The 24,350-nt window shown below is 39.8% G+C and overlaps 1 protein-coding gene and 1 long non-coding RNA gene across 7 annotated transcripts; both read left to right on the forward strand.

Annotated features, from left to right (window-relative positions):
* Window positions 1-198: 198 nt before the first annotated feature.
* Window positions 199-11,633, forward strand: LOC106490713 (cell cycle control protein 50C-like). 6 transcript variants are annotated; one of them, XM_013950206.1, is made up of 8 exons: window positions 199-454; window positions 1,260-1,370; window positions 2,603-2,704; window positions 4,092-4,182; window positions 6,365-6,502; window positions 7,572-7,781; window positions 8,865-9,085; window positions 11,409-11,633. In XM_013950206.1, exons 1-7 carry the CDS (start codon window positions 251-253, stop codon window positions 9,050-9,052), a joined length of 1,044 nt encoding a protein of 347 aa, XP_013805660.1. In that variant the 5' UTR covers window positions 199-250; the 3' UTR covers window positions 9,053-9,085; window positions 11,409-11,633. The 6 variants fall into 6 exon arrangements, with proteins under 6 accessions (XP_013805660.1, XP_013805665.1, XP_013805666.1 ...); XM_013950211.1 differs by lacking the exon at window positions 8,865-9,085 and adding an exon at window positions 10,089-10,154 and having other exon boundaries at window positions 11,354-11,633; XM_013950212.1 differs by lacking the exon at window positions 8,865-9,085 and adding an exon at window positions 10,089-10,154 and having other exon boundaries at window positions 10,896-11,432.
* A 9,057-nt stretch (window positions 11,634-20,690) lies between these two features.
* LOC136991137 (uncharacterized) lies at window positions 20,691-22,036 on the forward strand. The gene is made up of 3 exons (XR_010883174.1): window positions 20,691-20,891; window positions 21,772-21,849; window positions 21,953-22,036. It is a non-coding gene; the product is annotated as an uncharacterized lncRNA (long non-coding RNA).
* The last annotated feature ends 2,314 nt before the right edge of the window (window positions 22,037-24,350 follow it).

A 24,350-nucleotide genomic window follows, 5' to 3' on the forward strand; every position in this document is an offset into this window, starting at 1 on the left:
TTAAGTCTTTCCAGGAGGCATGAGCTGGATGCTCTGACTAAATTACACAATCAAGTGATTGGCACAAGCTGATCGTGGTGATCCAGGCACAAAAGTAAAAATGAGGAAGAGAGAGATCTAGTTAATAAGTAATTCCTCGTCATAATGCAGGTTTGAACAAACAGTGCAGTTTCCCAACAGAAAGGATAGTATCTCAGCTTAAACACCCTCCAGCCCGAGTATATTATTCCTTCCTCTCACCGAGAAGAATATGAAAAACAAGAAGAGTCAGGAAGCACAGACACATCCTTCCAGGTGTCCGGATAACAGTGCCTTCAAACAACAGAAGCTGCCAGCCTGGAAGCCCCAGCTCACTATTACAACTGTGCTCTCCAGCTTCTTTGTCACCGGAGTGTTCTGCCTTTCTGTGGGAGTCTGTCTCGTACTGTCTGCAAACAGCGTCAGAGAGATCCAGGTTTGTTCGGGGGGGTTGTTCTTAGTATTCTGGTAAGGAGAAACTGGGCTATGTTTGGTGAAAAAAGTTTGAATTTGTGCTTCCGGATAAAGGTGGCAGCAATGGCTCCATGCATTGTACGCATGTCCAACAGCCAATATTCCTGTGAAAATCCTCAGAGATAAGTGGTCACTGATAAAAAGTGGTTAACACTAGGTAACATCTGAAATGCCATCATTATTTCCTGGGTGTTTAAAGAGAAATAAAATAGTCCCTTTGATAGTGTTCAGCACTGAAAGAACATAAATATTTGCTGGGGCAAAATCTTAAAATGCAGAGAGCGATGATGTTTAAATATTGTCTCCTGGAGGTAGCGTTGGTTTTGCCTGTGGTGGTGTTCACAGACTTCTGCTTGGAGCCAACTCTCAGCCCTACATCCAGGTTGTTGTTCAAGAGGGGCAGGCCACATTTAATGAGGGAATTCTGATGTGTTTGTCAAGCATTACCTGGTCAGCCAGACCAAATTGTTGAAGTCTGCTCAGCGCTCATTTGCTGAGGAGTGAATGTAATGGTTCTCCAACAATCATCGAAAGACTCTAAAGCAGCTTTAAACAAGGGGTTAAATGTGCCAATCTAAGTGGTGAGTCCAAGTCCTGATTCTCTATACCTCTGTTGTGTTTTGGTTTTGTTTTTTAACAATACTTGTTGACAGTCCAGAACCTTTAGAAGAGAATTGCTCTGAGAGTTCTTGAAGCTAAAACACTAATCTTTTCCTATATCCATGTCCTTTAGTACAATATTCTGCACTTGTTCACTTCTGTGACAGATTAATTATTCAGATGAATGCTCAGATTGTTCAAAACTTCGTGAAAATTCCTCTAATTGGAATAATGAATGCTACTGTTCTGTTGACTTCATGCTAAAGGAAGATATGCTGGTAAGTGGATGTGAGAATCCAGCTCAAATTGCTTAGTAACCTCTTGTTACTTATATCACTGTATGATAAAATACATAAGTTCTGCTCTGTGGAGCTCCTGACTGTACTTTTCTTTGTACTTCTTATGAACACGAAATACTCAAAATTTTACACATTTGCCTTTACTATTGATTTTGGCACATGTTAAAAAAGGGCTACCAAGAGAATTCTCCAAGGATCCAAGGATATCTCCAAGACTAGGGGATGGAGGAAATGCTGTTGATTCAGGAGGTGATCTCTTTCCCTCTCTTTGAGTCAGTAGCAAACCCTTGCACTTGGCCTGGTGTTAGTTGTTACCGCAATGCTAAGCTCTCAAATGAGAAATAAAACTGAAGCTCTGAGCAGTTGTCCTAAGAAAGCCCCCATAGTGCTTTTGACAGGGGTTATGCAGTTAATCTCTAAGATCCTTCATACATTTCAAGGCTAGTAATGTCATTCTGCAGTTTCAGTTGGAAAAAATATCCTTCATTTCCTGTCCTAAACTGCTGGGTAATGTTACTGATGTTCTTAAACCACCTCATGTTCTGCCAAAGAGATCTTATGCTTAGTACTGCATAAATGATCCCTTAAAATTACAGTGTGATTTAAATTACAAAGTCACTTTAGGGTTCTTAAATATTAAAGAGGCTGTTAAAATATTCTGTGAGTAATCCTTCAACTACAGTAGTGTTTTAGATGAGAAGATTATTTAACTGAATTATGATTTTAGAATAGTTTAATAATCTTCTTTCCAGCTTATATTTGCCTGCCTAGCATTCTCCTTTAAATTATGGGGCTAAACTTTCCAAAGGGTTCAAGCAACTTAGGATAAACAGCCCTATTTTACAAAAAAAATCTGAAGGAATTAAGAGCTAATGGCTGCTTTTTGAAGTTGTTTGGGCACCTTGCTTCTATGGAAAACAGGTGCCTCCATGAAATTATTCATAATCGTTGCAGGATCATGGCCAGTCATTGCCATCTTGAGTAAAATAATAATCACGCATTTTAATTTTATTTTTCATTTGGGGATTTGAAGTATGTTTAATTTGTGCCAAAGCACAATGACTTTCAGTGGGGTAAGGAATAGATTTTAGCCAGTGTGTCTGGAATGCAGTTATCAACAATCCCTTCCCCTCTCTTTTTTTAGTGAGTAATAAGATTTCTCTTGTCTGCTGAAACTTATCTAATTAAAAGGATTTGTCCTTGAATTCTAGGGTGATGTTTTTATGTACTATGGCCTGCAAAACTTTTATCAGAACCACCGTCGATACGTGATATCGAGAAGTAATGAACAATTGTTGGGTCGAGATGTAAATGTAAGTTTTCTTTATATTATGAGATCATCAATATTTTCATCAGGTGGGTCTTTGACTGTATGGAGAGCTAAGTAAGCATAACTATAAATGTGTCAAGATGACTCCAGGGAGTAATAAGAAGGTACAGATTTTCAGTGTTTGGTCTCTGCTTTTCTGGTTGCTAGGGCCCATTTGTAATAAGTTAATAAGGGAGGACTAAATAAAATAATAAATAAAAGATGTCAGTCCAATGTTGCAGGTCTCTAACCTGCACCTTTTAGGGATTGTGATTAAAAAAAAAAAACTCGCTTTCAAATATAATTACAGAAAGCTTTTCCTTCTAGTGTTTTTAGTCTTCTTAGATAGCAATTTTATTCTTTTGATATGTGTTTTTATTTGGGTTAGGGAATTAAATTATTTTGGATCTTTCATTTTGCCATCTGGCTTTGGAAGTGGATGAGGAAAAGGTATGAGGTGAAATAGGTCATCCTGTACCATTCCAAAATATGCAACTTGGGGATTTGAAGAGGAGACAGGTGCAGCATGCCTGCGTGAAGAAATTGGAGACTGCAATCATTGCATTAACTCTGGGTTTTCGTTACAAATCTATAATGTGTTTTCTTTAGCTAAAAAGTAGCTTCTGTTAAAATATGCCATGCACTGTCCTGTCAGTTGATAGAGTTGTCCCATCATAATTTGTTGTTTTTATAAAATGCTTCTTGTAGCTCTCAAGACATGTTCCTCACACAACTGCTTCTCCAGGTGTCCAGCCAGCTTGTTCATTTGCATTCAGGTGCAATGGCTTTTGGCTTTTGTGTCGATCAGATACACAGCTTATCAGAATTATTTGGAAATGTTGTTTGTGTCCTTAAATGTGAAGATTTATAGCTTTTCAGGAATTAGGGTAGTAGAGAGGTGATGAATTTGAGATGAGCCTTTTGTTTTCCTTCTGTGCATTCATATGTCAAGATTTCCCCACAGAGAATTTAAATAATGTGGCTAACTGCATCTCCTGTTCTCCATCACTGAAGCAGTCTGCATCAAAATTTAAAAGAAAGAAAAATAAGATGTTCTAGGGTAAGTTGGGGCTGCAATGGAACACATTAAATTGCAGCTATGTTGCCAGAGCAGGTCCCAAAATGAGTGCTTGTGGTCTAGAGTTTGCAAGTCTGCAGCAAAATTTGGTGAAGATCTTAAGTTTGCTTACTGTACCTGCTATATGGAAGATATTCCTCAACTACAGACTCATTCGTTTGGATGTACCTCTAGTGTGACCAAAAGGTACTGGAGACTTTTAATTATTCAGTGGCTTTTCAGAAGAGGAAATGAGAGGAAAACATTAACACCAGTAAATCAAAACAAAACCCCACGGGTTCTGTGCCTAATTGTTCTGTGACCTTGAATGCAGATTCAGAAGAGCTACTGTGCGCCTTTCACGACTTACCGAAATGGAACACCAATGGCTCCGTGCGGTGCTATTGCCAACAGCATATTCAATGGTAATTCCCTTTCACATCTGGCTTATTAATTTCCGCTTGAAACTATGCCATTACCCCAAGCCCACGAAGTCCTGGTAATGCAGGATTTCTCTCCTTCTCTCACCTAGGATTTTGTCTGGCAGTGCTTCTAAAATGGATGTGGGGCTCTGCTCCTTACTGTTGAGCAACTTGTCTCTCATTTTGAAACTGAGGAAGATTTTTCATTTACTAAGGCATTCCTCAATGTGAATCTACTAGAGGACTGAGGAATTGAGTGCCCTGGTGAAAGAGGGATGATGATGTACACAACAGACTTAGTGTACTTCGATGCTAAAAAATACATTCTTGTAAAGTGATGGAAGAGCCCAGATTCTGCCTCCCCACAGTGGAGTGCTTAGAAGGAGGTGACGTGTTCCTGAAATTGGTTTGAACCTTTGGATCTATACACAATTTTATTTTGTTTTTGCATGCTGAAAGCCCATATGTAATCTTACTTGAATTGATTTGATCCTGGGTTTGATCCTGTTTATAGTAACCCAGTGGGCATAATCTGCCTATGAATACATTTAGGTTGAAACCCAGAAAAGGGCTTCTAGCTGTGGATGCAGGACAGTTTCAGAATGCATTTCTTTCAGAGCAAAGAGGTCAAAAAATTTTTTTAGAGATTTTGCTCCTCCACTCCACCATTTTTCTTCCTCCACTTTTCATATGTGCCACACAGCAGTTTTTGGCCATGCAGCAGCTGTTTTTCAAGCAGCTGTTCCACCCGCACCAGAGGGGTTGTGAGAGACAGCAGTGCACAGTAACTTCTAGATCCATTTGATTTTCATCTGTCTCTTCTGTCCTCACCTGCTCCACTGGAAGCTCAATTACTGGACTGGGCTGTAGGGCTCAAACCTAGGCCAGCTGAGGTACTGGCACACAGTCCACAATGTCCTGGAGCCATGGCTATAGGAACAGTATTCTCCTGCAGAGAACTAGGGATAGTAAAATTTTAAAATGCAGAAGGTAAATCCTCCAGTGCCTGCCTTTGTGTCAGTCCTTAAGGCACAGCATGAGGAAATGTTCCGGTTGGTGGTGATGTGGGTGAAGAGTGATGAATTCCTCTTCCAGTTACTCATTACTGTCCCTCTCTTCTGCGAGGTGGTGCTTCCCATTCCCTTATGACTGTTCAACTGTTTGTCTATTTGCTCTCTAATCTGTAAAGTGAGGGAGCCCGCCAAGTTCCTGCTACGGAGATTTTTAATGTGAGGTAGCGGGTAAGCGAGCAGTCAGACAAGCAGTTAAACAGGCAAAGCTCCGGAATTGGTGACTCTAAGTAATAAGCCAGTAACAAACAGCAGCGGACGTAGTGGGGCAGGGAATAATCATTCACCCAGAAGAGTGTCTGACTGTACGTTTTTGGAACTGTTTGGTAGTGTTCATGCCATTGAGTTGTGTTCTCGATGTTTCCTAAAATGCAGCCCATCTCCATTTGTATCTTCTAATGCCCCTGGCAGTCATCTCATTGGCTGCCTAGATATTTACATAGATGCTAACAAGACCTAAAATGTTTTTTCTATGTGTTAAACTAATTAATCTGAGTAAGAAAATATCATAGGAAAAACAAATACCTTTGCCCAGCGAAACAGGATGACAGGGGTCAGCACAATTTTAACTAAGTGGCTTTTGATTAAAATAATATTTGTGGCCAAGCTGGTAGACAAGGTCTAGTTAGCATAAAACTAAAGCAAAATTTTCTCCCAAGGGTCATGGATTCCCTTGACTGTGCTTTCACCTCTCCCCTACTGCCTCAAAACACGGGTTGTACAGCAAAACGACCAGTTCAGGATAACTGTCAAACAAAATCTAGGGAAAGTTAAGTAGCAGAGTAACTCCTGTAACTAGCATTCCCCCTTTAACTCCAAAAGTAAATTGCAAAGAGGTTAGTCACAGAGGAGCTGAGGGACAAAAGATATTTGCACATATTTCTGCACAAGGATTCAATAGAATATATTGGTAGGAATATGTTCAGTCTTGAAAAATGTAAAAGTTCTAAGGCTCAGGAAGGATAATTCTTCTTCCTGTGGAGTATACAAGATTTCTTTTCTGTTCACTTGAAAGGTACTTCAGTGTGTCAGTTTTCATTAGTCATGCTGGCCACTAGAATGATTGTAAACACCTGTCTTTTACTCATACATATTGCCTCTTATATTCCCTGCAGATACTATTGATCTTTTTTACAATCTTAACTCATCTGTTATCCAAGTTCCACTGCTGAAGACCGGAAACAGTTGGTGGACAGATAAAAATGTGAAATTTCGCAATCCAAAATCACACAATCTTTCTTCTGCATTTGCAGGTAAGTATGGTTCTACTGGCGTTCCTTATTTTTCTATGGCTTCTCCTCCCCAACCCCAATGTATGGAGGTCTCCCATGCTGAGATGGAAACCACTCCCCGGAGAAATACCTGGTAGAAGAAGCTGCCCTTGATGGTGACTGACAGCAGAAGCCAGATTTAGCAAAATTCTCTCTTTCTCTTTCCGCTGACCGTAGAAGCTGAGAGAGAGGGGTTTCAGAAGGCCGAAGCTAGCCTTTGTCAACACCCTTCTGTATTATTTCTTATAACAGTATAGTCTGTCCAGAGAAGGTAAGGATGTAATCTGTCTTTAGTTTTTCTATCGAAAACATCTGTGAAGGAGAATTGCATATCACTTCTTTCCTTCTTCTTGCCTTTGCAGGTTCTTAGGCAGTTGTGAGCCAAGCAAGACTGCCATCTTCAGCAGTTCTCTCAAACAGTCATTTGCTAGGGCTGTTTTTGTGTTAGGGTTCATCCGTATTGAAGTGCAGCTAAAAACTCTCTATTCTGGATTAGGGCATTGCTATGCTAGATGCCATATGAAAGAAACTTCTTTCTGCCTCAAAGAGTTAATCATCTAAGTAGTTCATATAGCATATTCTAAATATCATAGAATGCGCTTTTTGACTGCAAAAAGGTAATATGCAGAATTTATTTAACCATCTTTGGGTGCCTTTCTAATTGTACAGGAGTGAATTAATGTGTAGAAACTGAAGCTAAACTCCTCCCTGTAGAGAGTATGTTCCTTGCTGAAGAGCTAGAATGAACAGTACTTTTATTTGTGCAAGTTGCTTTGTTTTTCATGGGCTGGAGGTTTCTAATGTGTACTGACCCATCAGGTATTGCTAAACTATTGTTTATTGCTAAACATATTTGTTCATTCATGTCGGAGGTGAATGGAGATTTTTAGATGTGAAATGTTCTCTAGCATATGCAATTTTTCAATACTGGACAGCATCTTGTGTCACTTTCATATTCTGTGTTGGATATCAGTAGGTGCCGAAGAAGTAAGCAATCAATCACCCTTTTTACTGACAGTCCGTCTTTTCTGCTTTCTTTCTTCCTCGCCAGGGACAGCAAGACCTCCTTACTGGCAGAAACCAGTATATTTGTTGGATGAGGAAGATGAAAGGAACAACGGTTATATAAATGATGACTTCATTGTGTGGATGCGAGTGTCAGCCTTTTCTACATTCAGAAATCTTTACCGCCGTGTCAGCCACACAAAGCAGTTTGCTGATGGCCTCCCAGCAGGAAATTACACTTTTCATATTTCCTATAGTATCCTTTCATATTGTCCAAGATACTCCTTAACTATTAGACGGTTGCACATTAGGTGGAAGTGGGTGTGTATAATAAAATGGCAAAAAATCCCAAACCAAGCAAAATATCCCAAACTAAATCATCATGAAAAAAACTAGTTTTGAGGGTGACAAGCCAGTACAGGTGGATTTTCTTTAGCCTGTGCAGATGTTAAGACATGTTACTCAAAATGGCAGCACATGGCTTTGGATTTGTCTTCTGAGATGGTTACCTTTGGCCAGAGGCAGAACATGGCAGTAGCAGGTTTTACACAAAAGGTGGGAAATTGAAGAGATGGCTGAAGATGTTGTTTTAGCTGAAATATTTAATACTGGCCTAATCACAAGGGTGTCTGCACCCTTACTGTGGAGCAAGAGGTGCAGAGGAGCGTCTGCCACTGAGCTGTGTGGCTCCGCGTCAGCAGAGCCCTCTGGCAGCTTTGAGCTGTGTTCTGACAGGAATTGTTCTCCTGATGAAACTGCACTCTCATGCTGAACAGCAAGAACATCGCTGACTAAAGCAGTTGCTTGGTCAACAAGAGTTATGCCGAGATGACTACAAGTTTATCCTTGCTCTCAGCCAATGTAGCTATGGTGTTAATATGCTGTAGCATCACTGTATTCTGAAAGTTTGCACATGGAGAGATAACAGGTAAAAACATTCTGGATAGACAGGATATGAGAGAAGGATGAACATTTTTTATAAAGTTCTCCAAAGGCTCATTTTCCAATGAGTTTTGTTTACTGCTTGAAAATATTATGAAACATGTCAAATTAGTGCAGTAACAGTTGCATATTCTATGAATCTGAAAGAACCCCAGCATTTCCAGAACCACAATGAGATTATATGTAAAGTATCTGCATTTTTTTCCACCAGTTGCTGCTGGGTTTTTTGGACTAAGAATAGTAGAGAGGTCGCAGATCAGTTAAAGGACTTTTACAGCAAATGCAGATCTCTTGCTCCTTTAGGCCTTGGAAAGGATTTTGAGCACTTATCACTACATCCTTTCCTGCTGGAAATAATGTAAGCCTTGTTAATGAAACTTTAACATCCTTCTATCAGATTTCCCTGTTAGCAGATTTAAGGGGAAGAAACATGTGATTCTTTCAACTGTGGTATGGAGCGGAGGAAGTAACCCATTCCTGGGAATTGCCTACATGGTTTGTGGCATGGCAGCAACCCTGACGGGTTTTGTTATAACTGTCATCCACTTAAAGCTCAGAAAAAAGAAAACATACTTCCAGAAATAAGAAGATTCCCTGGCTTTCTGAACAAAAGCAAAGGTGTGCTGTGAACAAAGAACAGGCAGCACAGACCCTCCTTTCTTTCCCCTGTGTTCTAGATCTGTTTCGCTAATGGGTGTGATGAATATAAGTGAATTGAGGGGCAGTGCTTTTCCGTCATCCCAAGCCAATAATTGTCTGGAGCTATGTTCTTATTAACATAAGTGTGCTCCTAAATGTATGTTTCCTAGGAAACTTGTAGTGAGATGAGCTTCAAACAACAGATAGCTTAGTGATTTGGAATTGCCAGGGCAAAGAAATTATATGGTACTAAGATTTGGCTAGAAGTCAGGGTCCCTTATTCATTTCTTATTTAGCCCTTAATTCAGACAAATTCTGTTGACTTAAATGGGAGTTTTGGACTGGTAAAAAGTGAAGTCTTGATCCAAAAAAAAGGCTTGAGCAGGTAGAATTTACTGCTGAAGTCTGTTTATGTGCATGGGTTGAATGGTTTGGCTCAGGTTTTATATAAAGATCAGCTATTCTGACAAAGCAACTATTTTATTTGCATGTTGGTGAGGCATATTCATCATGATTTGATACTTGATTTATGATTGAATACAGGGTATTTTTTAGACATTTGGAGTGTGTTTAAACCCTCTTTGTTGATTTTATCTAGGTCTTGAGACTTACTTGCAGAGTTAGAGGGCATCAGAACACTGATTTACACTTCCGTAATTACATTTTAATAGAAAGCCTAAATTTTAGATCACTAACTGTTTCAGTGGTATACATTTTAGTAGAAATATCTATGTAACTCTAAGGCCACAATCCCTCTCCTTTCTACCCCACCTATCCATGCAAAATTTCATGCGAACTCTTACGTGACATAAAGCATCTGTTCTCATTTTAAGCCCCACTTGACTCATTGTCAGTAGAAAACATAAAGCATCAGAAAATCCATCAAATTCATTTTTTAAAAAATAAACACTGCAGCTGGTGAATAGACCGTTATCACTTTCATGTTTATTATATTCTTAAATCCAAAATTTTAAACATTTAGAAGCTATTTCCAGTCTCTCACAAAATATAGGAATAGTGCTGAAGGATCTAGGTCAAGTATACCATGGTACGTGTGATTTTTAATATAATTTTTCTATTGCAAAAGTGCAAATGAAATAAAACAGTTTAAATGAATTTCTTTGATTAGTATTTTGCATGCCTTAAAACACCCCAAAATACTAAAACAAAAAAGAAACCACCGATGGTAATTAAGTTGCCTAATACCCTCCAAAATAAGCATCAGCCCCTTAGAGCAAGGGAAGGGAATGAAGCCTAGGGAGATTGAGTGACACTGTCAGGACCATCCAAGTCTGCTTTTAGAAGTCTCTCAGGCACTTAGGAGTTTATGACCTTTGGCAGATGGCCTCTGGTGAATTTGCTTGCAGCAATATAAGATACTATTTCCTTTAATGTCTGCTTCATAGTTATGCCACAAAAAGCAAAAGGAGTGCCGTGAACAGCAGAAGGGGTGCTGCTCCAGTTCGCAGCCTGGCCTGTTAGTACAAACTCACTCTGTCAGTGGTTTATGCTGATCTACTGGGCTAAGGCATATGTCACATTCTGCTTCTCCTGGTTGGGGCCAGTCATCTCCATCAGAAAGCTGGAGATTTGGGGTTCCGGTATTTCAAACCATTGCATCTGAATTTTTCAGGGGCTGTGTGAGAATCCTGCCCCTCGCTGGATTTGACAAGACAGGGCAGGAAGCAGTACACTTAGCGATGCTTAAGCTTATTAGTTTAAATCACTTTTGACAATGAGACATGCTCCTAAACCTTTTAAGTGCTTTTGAAAATTTAATCCCATGCAGACCTCTGGAGAGCCCTGATGGGAGTTGCTGCCAAAGCTGAACTCAGGATTTCTGGCTCCAAAAAGAGAACAGGATGACCTTTTTTTTTCTTTTTTCTTTTCTTTTCTTTTTTTTTTTAATCCTCTGAGAAACTGACTTTCAGGAACTGATATATCACCTGGGTGTTTAAGTCACAGTACGTTTGTCATTGATTTAATTTCTTCATGAAGTATCTGGTAAAAAAGTTAGGTAAAAGGAGACTAACTAATGAGGTATGTGTTTCAGTGAGTCAGTGTCTACCAGAAAAAACGTATTTAGAAAACACACTCAGCCTCACAAGCAATTCTTAAAATATATCCATTGTCTCCCAGAGGTTTGTGCAAGAACCCTGACTTTTCTCTTGAATTTTATGAAGTCTTCAAACCTAATAAGGGGGAAAACATATCTTTGAACAAATCTTCCTCTTGTTATTATTCCAGAAGTTGTCCAAGTCTTGGCTTATAAAACCAAAAACCCATTTTCATCTTACCACAGCTTTAATCACATCTTCCATCCTGCTTGCACCCTCTGAATAGTCTCCATGGAAGCTGCTACCAGAACTCGGGAGGTTACTGTTAACTCTGAACAGCTCAGCTGCAGCTTTCTTGTCATTTTGGATTATGCTGCCTAGTCCAGAACAATGGGAACACCAGTTTTGATAAAATATTTGCAGTTGATGTGTTTGGAAAGAATATGCTCAAAAGCATGAAAAATAAAGTTTTAACAACCTCCTTACACTGTGTTTTGTGCCAGTGCTACAGTTAGCCTGTTGGTCTGACCCTTATCCCACAACTCGCATGAAGGTGCCCTCTTTAGGATAGTTTTATAGATGTATTTCTCAGCACCCACTTTGGGGGTTAGTCCACTACCTATATAAAAAAGTTTAGGGGAATTGTTTTGTGCTCCTTCTGCTTGTTTCCCTCTTGTGCAGGGGCTGCAACAGAAGCGAGGAGCCTGGCTGATGTGCTGGCCTAACAGAAAGACAGTAAAAGCCACTGTTAATTCATTCTCACTGTGGCGTGTCTCAGGGAATTATCCCCTTGCATTATAAGGGATATATGTATGTATGTATGTATGTATCAGCAGGAAGCATTATTCCAGCCAAAAAAAGGGTATGGTTTTGAGTCAACTGCTGGCCATCAGGAGATCATTAAGTCAAATCTGATCAGAGAAAACATACACAGATTTGGAAAGCAGAGTGTGAAGGAACCAGAGATGTTGCACTCTTTCTGAGGCACAAATTACTGCTATAATACCTGGAGCGTCATGACCATGCTGTGCCTTTGGTAGAGATCTGCTTTTACCTTGCACATTTGCTTTTAAGAATTAGGACTGTGTGTCTTGATTAAAGGGAAAAAAAAGTGCCTTGGTAAAATTTTTCAAAATTGAATTTCGGTCAGTTTTCCTATCAAACATATTTTCAGCAATAGTAAGTGGATGTTTTTCTATGAAGCATCAACTTATGTAGGCTTGTTGATTCAATACAAAGATGTCCTGGTTTAACATTGCTGAATTAAATTAAGAGCAGCACCTGGTAAGTATAAGTCAACAGCATCACTGTGAGTGCTCCATCACTAAGTCATAAAAGACATATTGCCATTATTTGTAATATTTTGGCACATCAAAATTATTAAATAGTTTGCATTTGAATCCTTTTCCTACAGATGCCAGCACTCCAGAAAATAACATAATACTCAAAAAAAAAAAGTATTTTGCTTGCAAATGAAAATACTGCCTTTGTAACTGCTACTTAAAACCTTATCTTGCATGACTGCCGTATATCCAGCCCCTTGTGCGTTGATGGAACTATCTTGTTCGGAATGTGTAAGAAATAGGCAAAGATGCATGCTGGAAGTGGGCTTTAAGTTTGATGGACCCAAGTTAATATCATAGATGTTTAAGTAGTATGGAGTGTGCTTTTTTCTTTTCTCCAGCTTTTTCTAAAGCAGATAAATAAAGGAGGGCATTATTCACTGTAAAATTTTTCTTTTGGGGGAGGGTATATTAAATAATTGGAAGACTGGACAAAGGACTCACATCAGTAGGTATAATCTAAATTCATATGAGGTAAATTTATACTAAAACAGGTGAGCTGTGAGCTATAAATGGGATATAAGTTTCTGTGCTTTTTTAATCAATATGTTTTAATGTGTGTATTTGTAATTTTGAGGATGACAGTTACATATGGGAGCAGTTTAGCTTCTGAAGTTCTGTAGTTCAGTTTTAACAGTGGCAAAAATATCTGGAGGTGAAAAGATCCCACTGTTATAAAAACGTTATACTCAGTTTAAATCTTCTTTCTAAATTACAGGGCAGCATAAAAGGGAGCTGTATTTTAATGTCAAAAACTGTTGTACTACTTCTGGTTCCCAGCTCCCTTTAGGATTGAATTTCATTAATGGGATATATATGTATCTATATGTGGATACATAAAACTGAAACAGGAATTACAGGATATTTCAATAGCAGTTCAGTTACAGTATTTTGCCAAGTCGTTTTCAGACTTTTCAATTTCATGCAGATACTTAAAATATCTGTCTGTCTTTGTTAGTTTTTCTGTTCTAAACATAGACATTTGCTTAACTCATTTGATCCAAAAATAAAAGGGTGAGTGATTAGAATGAAACAGATTAGAATGATCACAGACCTATAGGATCTGGAAAAATTAATTACATGCTGCATCTATTTTATATAAACAGCTGCATTGCAGGATTTTATTAGTAATAGTATGTGGATACAGTGCCACATATTTTAGTGCACTGATGCATTACAGTGTAAAGTCCATTTCCTTCCTCCAAACCAAACTAATACCAGAGGAGAGTTGAGGAGAGCAGTTCAGGAAAGGGAGGGCTTGGAAAGTTTTGATAATGCAAAGAGAGATTGCCTATCAATTTGGCTTTAAGTTTAGATCTAAAGTAGGAGAAAGCAGTTCCTTGTCGAGTGATAAGAAGGTGCCATCTTCCTTGGTTGGGGGCAGTATGGTGTGAGTCACAGAACTGACTTGAGAAAAAAATGAGGAAGAATGGTGCAAGGGGCAAAGTACTTTATCTGGCCTTGGATATGGAGGCAAGGAAATTTGGCTGAGATGCAATACGATGACACCATATCCTGAAATGTGATCTGGAAAGCCCATGTGACTTCAGGGAGAAGCCAGGTTAAGAAAAAAAAATTCTATATTGTCAATGGAAGGTGGAGGCTCCCTGAACTACAGCCTGTAGCTTTTGAACTGAGGTGTTTTTTCTCAGTTCTCTCTAAATGTGTTTTTTCCTGCAATCCCAAGAACAATTTTGGTGTGATCTGGGAGTGCTCTGGGCAGCTGCCTTTGCCTTGGTGGCTTGTTGTTTGCAAAGGAGGGATCCTTGAGCAGTTTTTGTTTGCTCCTTGGCCTGCTTTCACCCCAGGCTTTGGGAATCCAGGCAGAGGAAGAGTGGGGGTTGTTTGGCTTTTCTTCACATTCATAGGTGCATGAGGAAATGTTTCTCCCCCTCCTCATACAGCCATCTAGGAGGAGAAAAGGACAACTGTGCTGACTGTTGTCCAGTGGAGGATAGAGGCAGTATTTAAGTGATATCAAATGGTAATTGCCTTGTGGGTTGCATACCAATTGGGAATCACCAGAAAGCTAAAGATGTCAAATATCCTTTTCTTTTTCTGGCTGCTATTAGATGTAGTGGATGGAGTCTCTACAACCTCTACTGATCTCTCATGACGGGATCTGCAGGAGGGGATTTCAGGTAGCTCTTTCTCCACTGCTGCTGGGTGAAAGAAACTATGCAACTGTGGCATGCTTATATAATACAGCCCCCTTCCCCCTTTTTTGACACAATATATGTATTTCTCTGTGTGAAAAGTAAATGCCACTGCAGGGAGAGCAGAAGCTGTGGACAGAGAGGAACATGGTGGGGGGGAGCTGGTGTGTCTAGAATATAGGTGTTTTGGTCCTACTGAACAAGGAAGAGCTAAGATGCGGCAAACTGTTTTAGAAAAATGTTACAAGAAGCTATGAGATAGCTAAGCCATGGAAAAAATGTTCAAACAGTGGTGAAAGGTGGATTGTGAAATTGTTAAAGCAGTGGTGTTCTTGGAGAGTTACCATTGAGTTCAAGAAGCTGGGAAAGTTGCTGGTTGTGAATAAATTGTGAAGAAAATGCAAGCATTCATGCTGGATCAAGCCACCATGTCTTGTTTGTGAAACTCTCACCTTTCAGTGAGCTATCTCTTTTCAGAGTGTTAGAAATGGTGCTCTGTATGCCTCTTCAGTCCCTCCAAAAGCTAAAACTGCAATGAGCAGCTGTTCCTAATCTATACTGCTCCCAGGGTTTTCTGAGAGAAATAGCAGGAGCTGTGCTTGGGCACTTTGAACTCTTGGCCCTGGGAGAGATGGGGGAGGTCTGCTGTATTGGTTTGTGGAACTCTTGCCTCAGGCTTTGGATGTACAGGGATTTTATCAATAACATTTAACTTCTTTTCGTCAGAAGGGAGGAAAGAGCTCATGGGCAGTGGTAGGTGACCAAGGTATCTGAAAATTGTGGAGTCTAGGGATGGTAGCTGGTTGGGCTTCTGAATTAAACTTCAGCAGCCATGAAGTTAGCATGAATGTCTGTCTTCTTCAGCAGCTGCAGGGTCTGGGGGAAGTATGTTTCATTTTGGAAACACCTTGCTTACTGTCTCTGGGATTATCTCTTTCAGAACTGGTAGTTCATGAGGAATTTTGAGATGGTTAAATCCTGATCAAAAGCCTATTTAAAGGAGTCAAAATTACCCACACCCTGGAAAGCTTGTATTTTGGTCAGCTCTAATCAAAAGGCCTGTCTAGCTTCTGAGTAGTATGTACTATGTTGACAAATGTACATCATGAAAAACATACAGTATGTACCAAATCAAGATGAAAAATGGCCATTACGTGTTATATTCCTGCTCAGTTGTAGCCATTGTATTTTTTGCATGAAAGCGTCTAAAGTGATGCCTTTTATAGCTAAAATTACCCCTTCAAACTGGAATGATTAAAAAAAATGTGAAAAATGAGGTTTTCTACTGTCAGACCCAGCTATCCAAAGTTACTTGCCTTTTTCATTTGATGACTCCTGTGTGTAAGGAGAAACTGTTCTATTAACGGCTCTGTTAACCCAGTTGTATTACTGGGTGGATTCAGGGTTTAAGATTAGGTTAAGATTAGATTAAAAATTCTTGAGGTTTCTTAAATAATTTACATGAATCCCTGGGCTTTCTACAGTATTAGTAGTGTTGATGTACCTGAAAACACTGTAAGAAGAAATGTGTATCAACAAGAACACAGTGGTGAAAAGGATAAGTAGTAGTATCTAACCCAGTCCATAGCCCCAGTTGTTATAATGAGTTAAGATTTGGGGAACATGTACTGAACTGCTGTCCCTGCTTGTGAGGTAAAATGTGGCAGTTATTTCACTGTGCAGAGAGAGACTTTCCAACAGCTCAGGGCAATAATAACATCCGCAGTTAATAACACCCCTCCCCTCGATGAGTGTGCCAAGAAATTGGTCATGGCTGCAGAGGACACCAGCACTGTATCCCCTAACACTGGGTGGAAGCAGGGATTTAACACTTGACTCCAAGGAAGTGGGCTAGCAATGTTTCATCTTGGTTGGGGAGCAGAACGTATTTCCAAGTAGTGTAATTTGGTTACAGTTCCTGGTTGGGCTGGCTTTTGCTGGCCTGTCTTGTACAAAGGATTAACGTGGGCCATCCAAAATGAGTCTGAGATCCCTCCCCGGTGTTACACTGAAACCAGTGTATGCTGTCAGAATGTCCTTATGTCTTGATGTGCAACTATGTAATGGTCTGAGTTGCATGCAGACTTAAATTATGCAAATGTAGAAAAGCTGAAGGAGTGTAAAGAGCACCAAGGTAGTGGCACATCAATTAGCAGTATGCAGTTTGTCTATTTTGGAGGCTAAAGAAATGACATACAGTCATAAAAAGAGCAACCCATGGAGAAATCAAGTGGTGGCATGAATGCTTCTATTAACTCGTTACTTTTTGCTGATCTTAGTTCAGATCCTCGGAATTCTATTTACAAACAGTATTTAGATCGTAAGCATTTTTTGAAGTACTATTAGCTTGGTGAAAGAGGGGCCTTGCTTCAAGTTTTGCCATGGTTCTATGCTATGTGTTATTTTGGAGCATTGTTACTTTAAATTAAAATCACTAAAAGTAAAAATAATAAAAGAATAATCAGTGAGTAATCAGCTAAACATTACAAGAATTAGAAGGCCTATCGAGCAGATAGGTTTCTGCATCTAAGGTCTTTCATAGTGTTATCTTTTGACAAATAAGAAGCCAGTACTGGAGATCACAGAATCACAGAATAGTTGAGGTTGGAAGGGACCTCTGGAAATCATCTAGTCCAACCCCCCTGCTCAAGCAGGGTCACCTAGAACACGTTGCCCAGGATTGTGTCCAGACAGCTTTTGAATATCTCCAAGGAAGGAGACTCCACAACCTCACTGGGCAACCTGTTCCAGTGCTCTGTCACAGTAAAGAAGTAAAGATCTCCCATCAGAATCCAGGACTGCCAAAAATCAGTGGTGTTCACATGTAATTTTGTTGTCAGACATTTCTATTTTGACTGAGCAAAACAAAAGTACAGGTTTTTGTTTGCTGAGTCCTGTAAAGAAAGGTGGTGGTGGGGGGGAACAGTCCTTACAGTCCTGTTTCCATGTTTTAGGCTTGCTGTTGCCAAGTTTCATGTAAGATCCAAAGTGATGATCACAGAAAATCTTTGGACAAGTTTTCTTCACACACTGTCATTTCTGGCTTTGCAGTTAATCATAAAAAAGTCATTGATCCTGTACAAAGTTGATGAGCTAAGAAGTAAAGCTAAGATTTTATCTCTGCCTATTTTTGTTACTGATAAATTAAATATGATGATTGCTTAACAGATGTGTTAGCTGTAGTTGTGCCAATGAATTTTGGCTGTTATTGAGGGAGTAGCTTGGGGAATTTATTCAGATTTCTAAGTTCATAACTTCACTTCAGGCAACCAGTGGAAAGCCAGATCTTAACTAAAGAGGTCAAGGGCTGCTTTTCAAAGTGAGATAGGAAAATTAGAAGAGAGAACAAGCCTGTTGGGCATTTTCATTTTTGGCTTTTTCAGGGTTTTGATTGAAATGGAATGTCTTACACAACATAAGTAAGCAAGCTCAATTTTTAGGTTTGGGATTTGCCCTGAAATGTACCTGTTTTGTCAGGAATTCTCATATCCACCTAGTAGGTGATAGTGATTGTATCACAGAAAGAAATGAAATATGAATATATTAAGTATATTTTAAGTGTTCTCAGCTGTTCTGCAAGATTGATTATTCCCAGTAATGACTGATTCAACAATGCTGAGTTCTGGGGGGAAACAATTCCCTTCCTACAGGGTAGATATAATTTAAAGTTTCAGGAGGGTACCAGAGTTCATTGAGTTGCCCTTGTTTTGGATCATAGGCTTTACTTCTTTTGAAAGGAGGGAAACAGTGGCTCTTAAACAACTGGGCTATAAAGAGGCAGCCTGAGGCATGTATTTGTAACTCTGTCTTCACTCTGTCTTATTCACTTCTGTTTCAGGTAGATTGGTCGCCTGATGCTGGTGCTACGAATCTCACAATACCAGGAAAACCCAAGTAATTTTTTTGTTCTGCTAAGCTTATGATGCTTGGATCATGCTTGGATTATCCCATGTCTAGGCAATTTAAGTGCTGGTCAGAGCCTTTTTCACAGCTGGAACATTCACAATGGCTGCAGGCATCATGTCAATCCCTGTGCAGATTCGTAATGTTATTACTGAGCTGTTTCTGAAGTCTTCCTCTCAGCGGGAGAATGGGGCAGGGGGGTGGGGGGGGAGGGCGTTGGTCCTGTATACCTTTCTAATTTCATACAATGCATAATAACCGTAATATCCTTGACATGCCGTCAAGTTTTCCTCAGCCAAACTTTACTTGAAAGTTATTTGGGAGGGCGGGAGATACAGGTAGGCAGAGTATGATTGCCTTACAAATCAAGGAAAAAGGTAAGTCTTTTGTATTTAAGTCTCTAGCATAATGTTTATTCTTTAGACTTTATTGTGCTGAGAGTAAAAACTCTTGCTCTTGTACTAGGAAAAGGTGGTTGACTGATTCTGGCCTTGCCCAAAACCTTGTAACATACTGTAGATGCTTGTATATCTTCTGTATGGGGCTGACATTTATAACTGTGGGAAAGAAACTGGGATCTTGTTAGACCCTACAAGCTGAGTTTTGTCAAAGGAGAGACTTCAGAAATTCAGTAGTCAGCAAGCAGTGTTCTTCCCCCTGCAATATGATTGACCGTTAACGTGTGCTGGGAACAGGGCACTCTGCAGGTGCTTTCAGAGATAAATTTACAACTGATCTACTTCCAGTTTATCTGGGATCCCATGCGTGTTTCTGGCAAGAGGATCCCTTGCTATCCTCCCACATGCATTTTTGAGGAAAAATAACATGTTTTTTGTTGCTATTCAGTGTAATCTGAATAATTATATCATAGTTGATGCCTCATTTGAGAGTTGTCTGCATGTTTTAATGGTCTTGTAGATCAGTTATGGAAGGTGCTTCAGTTTCTTAAGATTGATACAAAAAATTAGGTAAGCCCACAATAAAAATGGCACATACATTGTCCCATGTGGAGGAAGGTTCAGTTACATAAAGTTACCTGTGTAGTGGATTCACCTGTGTGGCCACCTGTGTGATGGACTGACTTGTCTTTTGATACTGTGCCCTCTGTGTTCAGTTGCCAAACACTGCAAGTAGCAATGGGACAGAGGTTTCCATCAGAAGGAAAGGAGGTATTGCTGGCTGCTACCGCTTGCCAGCTCTTTCTCCTAGTAACACTCTGTATCTTTTGATAACCCTATATTGAAGTGGCATCAGGCTTTTAGCTTCATAGCCTATAAGCATCTGGCAGTGAAGTCAGATCAGCCAGAATAAAAGCATGTTGTGTTGTGGGAAAATCAGTTGCATCAGTAGCGGAGCCTTTGACTTCGGCACGGCTTGTATGTGCTTGGCTTCCCTCTGTATTGGCTGTCGTGTATTTTTCTTAAGCTGCAAACAGCGGCTAGTTAAGCCATGTGTCACTAGCGCAGCACTTGCTGAAAACAAGTGCGAGGGCCGCTCGCCCCGGTCCCCAAAGGTGGCCGTTAACGGCTTCGCCCCTCCAGGCTCCGGGTGAGCTACAGCCCACCGGGAGGGCCGTGGGGGCGGGCACGCGCGCTGATGGGCTGGCGCCTGAGCCAATCGGAGGGCGGCGTGCCGTTGCGAGTTGTTCGCTGCAGCCAATGGGGCTCCGAGGATATGGGGGGCGTAAAAGTACCGCTCGCGGCGGCGACGTTGGAGCAACACCTTCCCAGCGGGGGAGGGTGGCTCGGGCGCCTCTGGCTCGCGCTGCCGGCGCGGGGAGGCAACGCCAACCGACGTGGGGGCCCGCTCCGCCTGAACGCACCAGTGTCCGAGAATGGCGGGGGCAAACGGCTGCCCTGCCCGCCCGGGGGGGGCGCCGTGGTTGCGGCGGGGCCCGAGCGGGCCCGGCGTTTGCTCCAGCTGGGCCCGAGGGGCTTCGGCGTGGCCCGCAGGCTTGCCTGGGGAGGGCACCGGCTGGTCGCGCTGTATCGCAGAAAAGCCCTTCGGAGCTGGCGCATTTGGTGGTCTTTTTGCCTTTCTTAGCGTGGTCATGCTTCTAATGCCAGCAATAAGCTAGGGGAGGGTAAAAACAAGGCAAACGCAAGGGGGTATGGTGCCACAACTGCATCCAGGCTTTCCCAAGCAGCACACAGTGTCTAATGTCATACCCTCTAGGTGGAGGTTTACACTACATGGTTTGCATCCATTTCAGCTACTACAGAATCCTTCATATGAAAGAGAGAGATAGGCACGTTTGGACACAATTTATCCTTTGCTAGAACAGAGCCAAGTAATGTGTGTCAGTGTTGTGGGCATCTGCAGCTGGGTGAGTTGTGTTCCCTTCCTGGTAACAGCATACGGGGAAATGGTTTTATTTTGTAAGCCTAATAAGTGGATGCATCTCTCAGAACTCAGTTCAAGCATGCCCTCACTGATCAGTAAAGGTGTTTATGCCTGAGATAAAATGTGGGATTGATCCTGGCATTTGTTTGTGCTTTTTCTTTCTCTAGCAGAAAACCCAGGAAGTCTATGGGTCACTTTTTTTAAGGCTTTTTGGATGTAGTGCTTAACTGAAAATTATTATGTAAATAAAAGGTATAATTCAGTATAAAATGCTTGTTTTATATAAATAATAGTGTTCTGAGCTGGACAGCACTTCATTTATTTGATATAAAAACAAAAATGTTATTTTTTCTGTTTGTTTAGAGCTAAAGTAACCCATAATCAGAATTCAGACAACTTTAAATTTGTCTGAATAGTGTTTTTTTATGAGTATTCACCACCACATGTTTTGATTATGGAACCAGGTCTTACTTTGCTAATCAGCCTCAAAGTAGCTGGTAGTAGAATCTGCCTGATTTGCTTCCATGGAGTTATCAGTGCTATGAAGCAGTAAACTTTAGTTTGTGGTAAAACTGATTTGCAAGCGTACAAAACAAAGTTAAGAACTGAGTAAGAAAGTGGCATTTGTATATAATTGGTTTGCAGGGTAAAAATGTGGTTTCAGATGTTCTTTTTTCCCCAAGTTATGTGAAAATAAAGGCTTGTTTTTATTTTGAAAAACTTCCCACTTCTATGCTAGAATATTATAAACAAGGATTCTAAGTACATTTTTGTTGCATGTATTTATAGATAAATAATTGGTTAAAGAAAATTAACTTGATATATTTTTTTCCTGTTATACTTTTGTTTGATTCTGTATGAAGCTTCATTGTTGGAAAACATGCAAACCCTCTCAGGTTATACTCAAGTAGAGCCTGAAGACATGTGAAAAGGAATGCCAGGTAGGCTTTTTTTTTTTTTTTTTTTAACTACATGCATTAAGGTTGTTTTGAAAATATTTGTCTTTGAACTGCTTTTGAATTTTGATTTTGATTTTGAAAATAGTGAGTTTGTCGAATATAACTTAAAGTGGAAAATGGAAGGAATAAAGCCATATTGAAATAAAGTCTAAAAGTCTTATACAGCCTCTTGGAACACTGTGTTGGTCTGCTGGCTCTGAGAAGTCCTGCATCCAAGATCCTACAGAAGTCTGATGTTCCAGAAAAAAATTATTTTTCAGAAAAAATCCCTGAGGTAAAGTATAGCAGTCTTAGAGTGTTGTTCCCACAGGGAATCAGTTTCATCATACCCCTTTTTGTATGGACCAACAAAGTAGATCATCACTAGAGAAAGTTTTAAGATTTATTTATGAAGGAGGATTCAAATGGTACAGTTGGACCTCTCCTGCAGACTATGATAAATCAGAGAAGTCACTGGGAGAGGAGACTTACAGAAAAATAAGTTTGTCAAATGTGAAGTTATATGTGTATCTCTTGGTACCTAAAGTTCTGTTGGCGTTATAGAAAATGAAAGGTGCTAGCATCATCTACAGCAGAGAATAAGGGAGGGTATCTTCTTTGAATTTATTAGCGAGCTGGTATTAAGACTTATGAAAAAATATTCTTGGAATTATTTAACGTTAACATAGTCATACACATGCCTTATAAAAAGTCAAATTTGGAAATGTGCACAAGTTTTGAAAATAATAATATAGCTGTATTTAAAGTGGTCATTGATGTTGACACATTGGGAACTCATTTTTGCAGGGCAGCTTTATTAGTATTAGGTATCATGTAGCTATTTGTTTCATTATTATATGAGTTTAAAGTCTGATACAGAGGCAAAAAGTGTTAAAACATTTGGAATACTGAGTAATGGTTTCAGTGTCGTGATGCTGACAAATTTAGTATCTAGTACTGTTTCGAGTAGGAATACTAGCAGTGGAGGTGTGGTTTTGTGAGAGAAGTCTGGTATAATATTCAGCATTTTTTGCTTGACGTAGGAGACAGTTCTCTGTGTGTATGGTTTATTCCTGCACTGTGTTGAAAAAATGCTGTAAAAAATGCATAGAAACATAAATTATTTTTATTTTCCTCTGAAAACATTATTAAAACATCTTCAGATATGACCTGTTGCTAGGAACTGGAATTCTGTTAAGATGTATTGTTGCCTTTTTTTTTTTTTTTCCTTTACACTGAAGTATTGATTTTGATCTCATTTAACTTTGTTTCCTGCTGTCAAAATAACACTGTGTTGTGGTTTGCTGTGGTTACCAAAAAGCTGGTTGTGGTTGGAAGACAACACTGAAAATTCTAGAGGTCAGCGGTGCTGAAGGAGTGTGTTAAGTATCCCATGATTAATTATAGCTATGTAATACATGCTGATAAATATCCTGAGGAATGTAAAATAATAAGGTAGGCTGCTAGCCATCTAGGCTAGTAACAGAAGGATTGATGGTAGGTATAGAAGGAGAAAGAGTGACATAAAACACAAGACACTGAAGGACAAAAAACAACCAAGACTTAACAAGCACAAAAAAATCCCTTTTAAAAGTTAAGTCACAGTTTTCTTCAAGCATGCTCTATGTTCGGCCCCTGCCATACATTGTATGAGCCTATTCTGAGACCTAATTATTTCAGTGATGCTCTGTGTGTTGCCCCATCAAAATCAGTATGGAAGCTCTTCTATATTAGCCTAGTTGAAAAATTGGAACCTAATGTTGTGTTGGGGATCTAGCTGCTGCAGGGAATGGGAATGCACTTATTAGAAAGTGTCACTCAGTAGAAGCCTTAGAAACTTGACGGATTGACCTGATATGCAAGATGGGTTTTTTTGGTTTTAACTAAAGATGCGTCTTTCCTGAAAAGTATTTGGAAAACTGTTCTTCACTAGTAATTAATGTATTATTATTATTATTAGTGTTTGGATCTCTGAAATATTTTTGTCTTGAATAATTTATGATATTGACATAGATTTATCTAGAAGAATGGAATACTGTGTGTTTAAAGTATGTGGTGCATGCTTATTTTATATGGTGTTTATTGTACCAGATGTGACTTAAAGACAGGATGCTGAGCAGTTCTTTGAAGATAATAACATAAGGTCTTTTTGCCTGCTTGTCTGAAAGAAGATGATTTCCAGGATTACAGCTAAAATGCTGTTATGTGGGGTGAAAGCCACAAACCCTGTTCTGGTTACCTTTTTACATTAATGAGTGTTTGGACCAGTGCAGTGCTTTACTGTTACATGAAACTGGGGCTTAAAGTTGTGAACTGTTTACTTGAGTGTTAATAAAAAAATGTAAATTTTTGCTTCTAGTATATTGGTCATCTTGGGCAGAAGGAGGCATTGGAGTAAGTTGCCTTTTAGTATAGATGGCTTAGGGACTTCAGGGTTTCAAGATTTTCCCATTTTGTTTTCTGTTTCAAAGTTATCATCCTAAAATCTGTAGAAAAGACCAGAG

This window comes from Apteryx mantelli, chromosome 1, assembly GCF_036417845.1.
Source record: "Apteryx mantelli isolate bAptMan1 chromosome 1, bAptMan1.hap1, whole genome shotgun sequence".
Taxonomy (NCBI): domain Eukaryota; kingdom Metazoa; phylum Chordata; class Aves; order Apterygiformes; family Apterygidae; genus Apteryx; species Apteryx mantelli.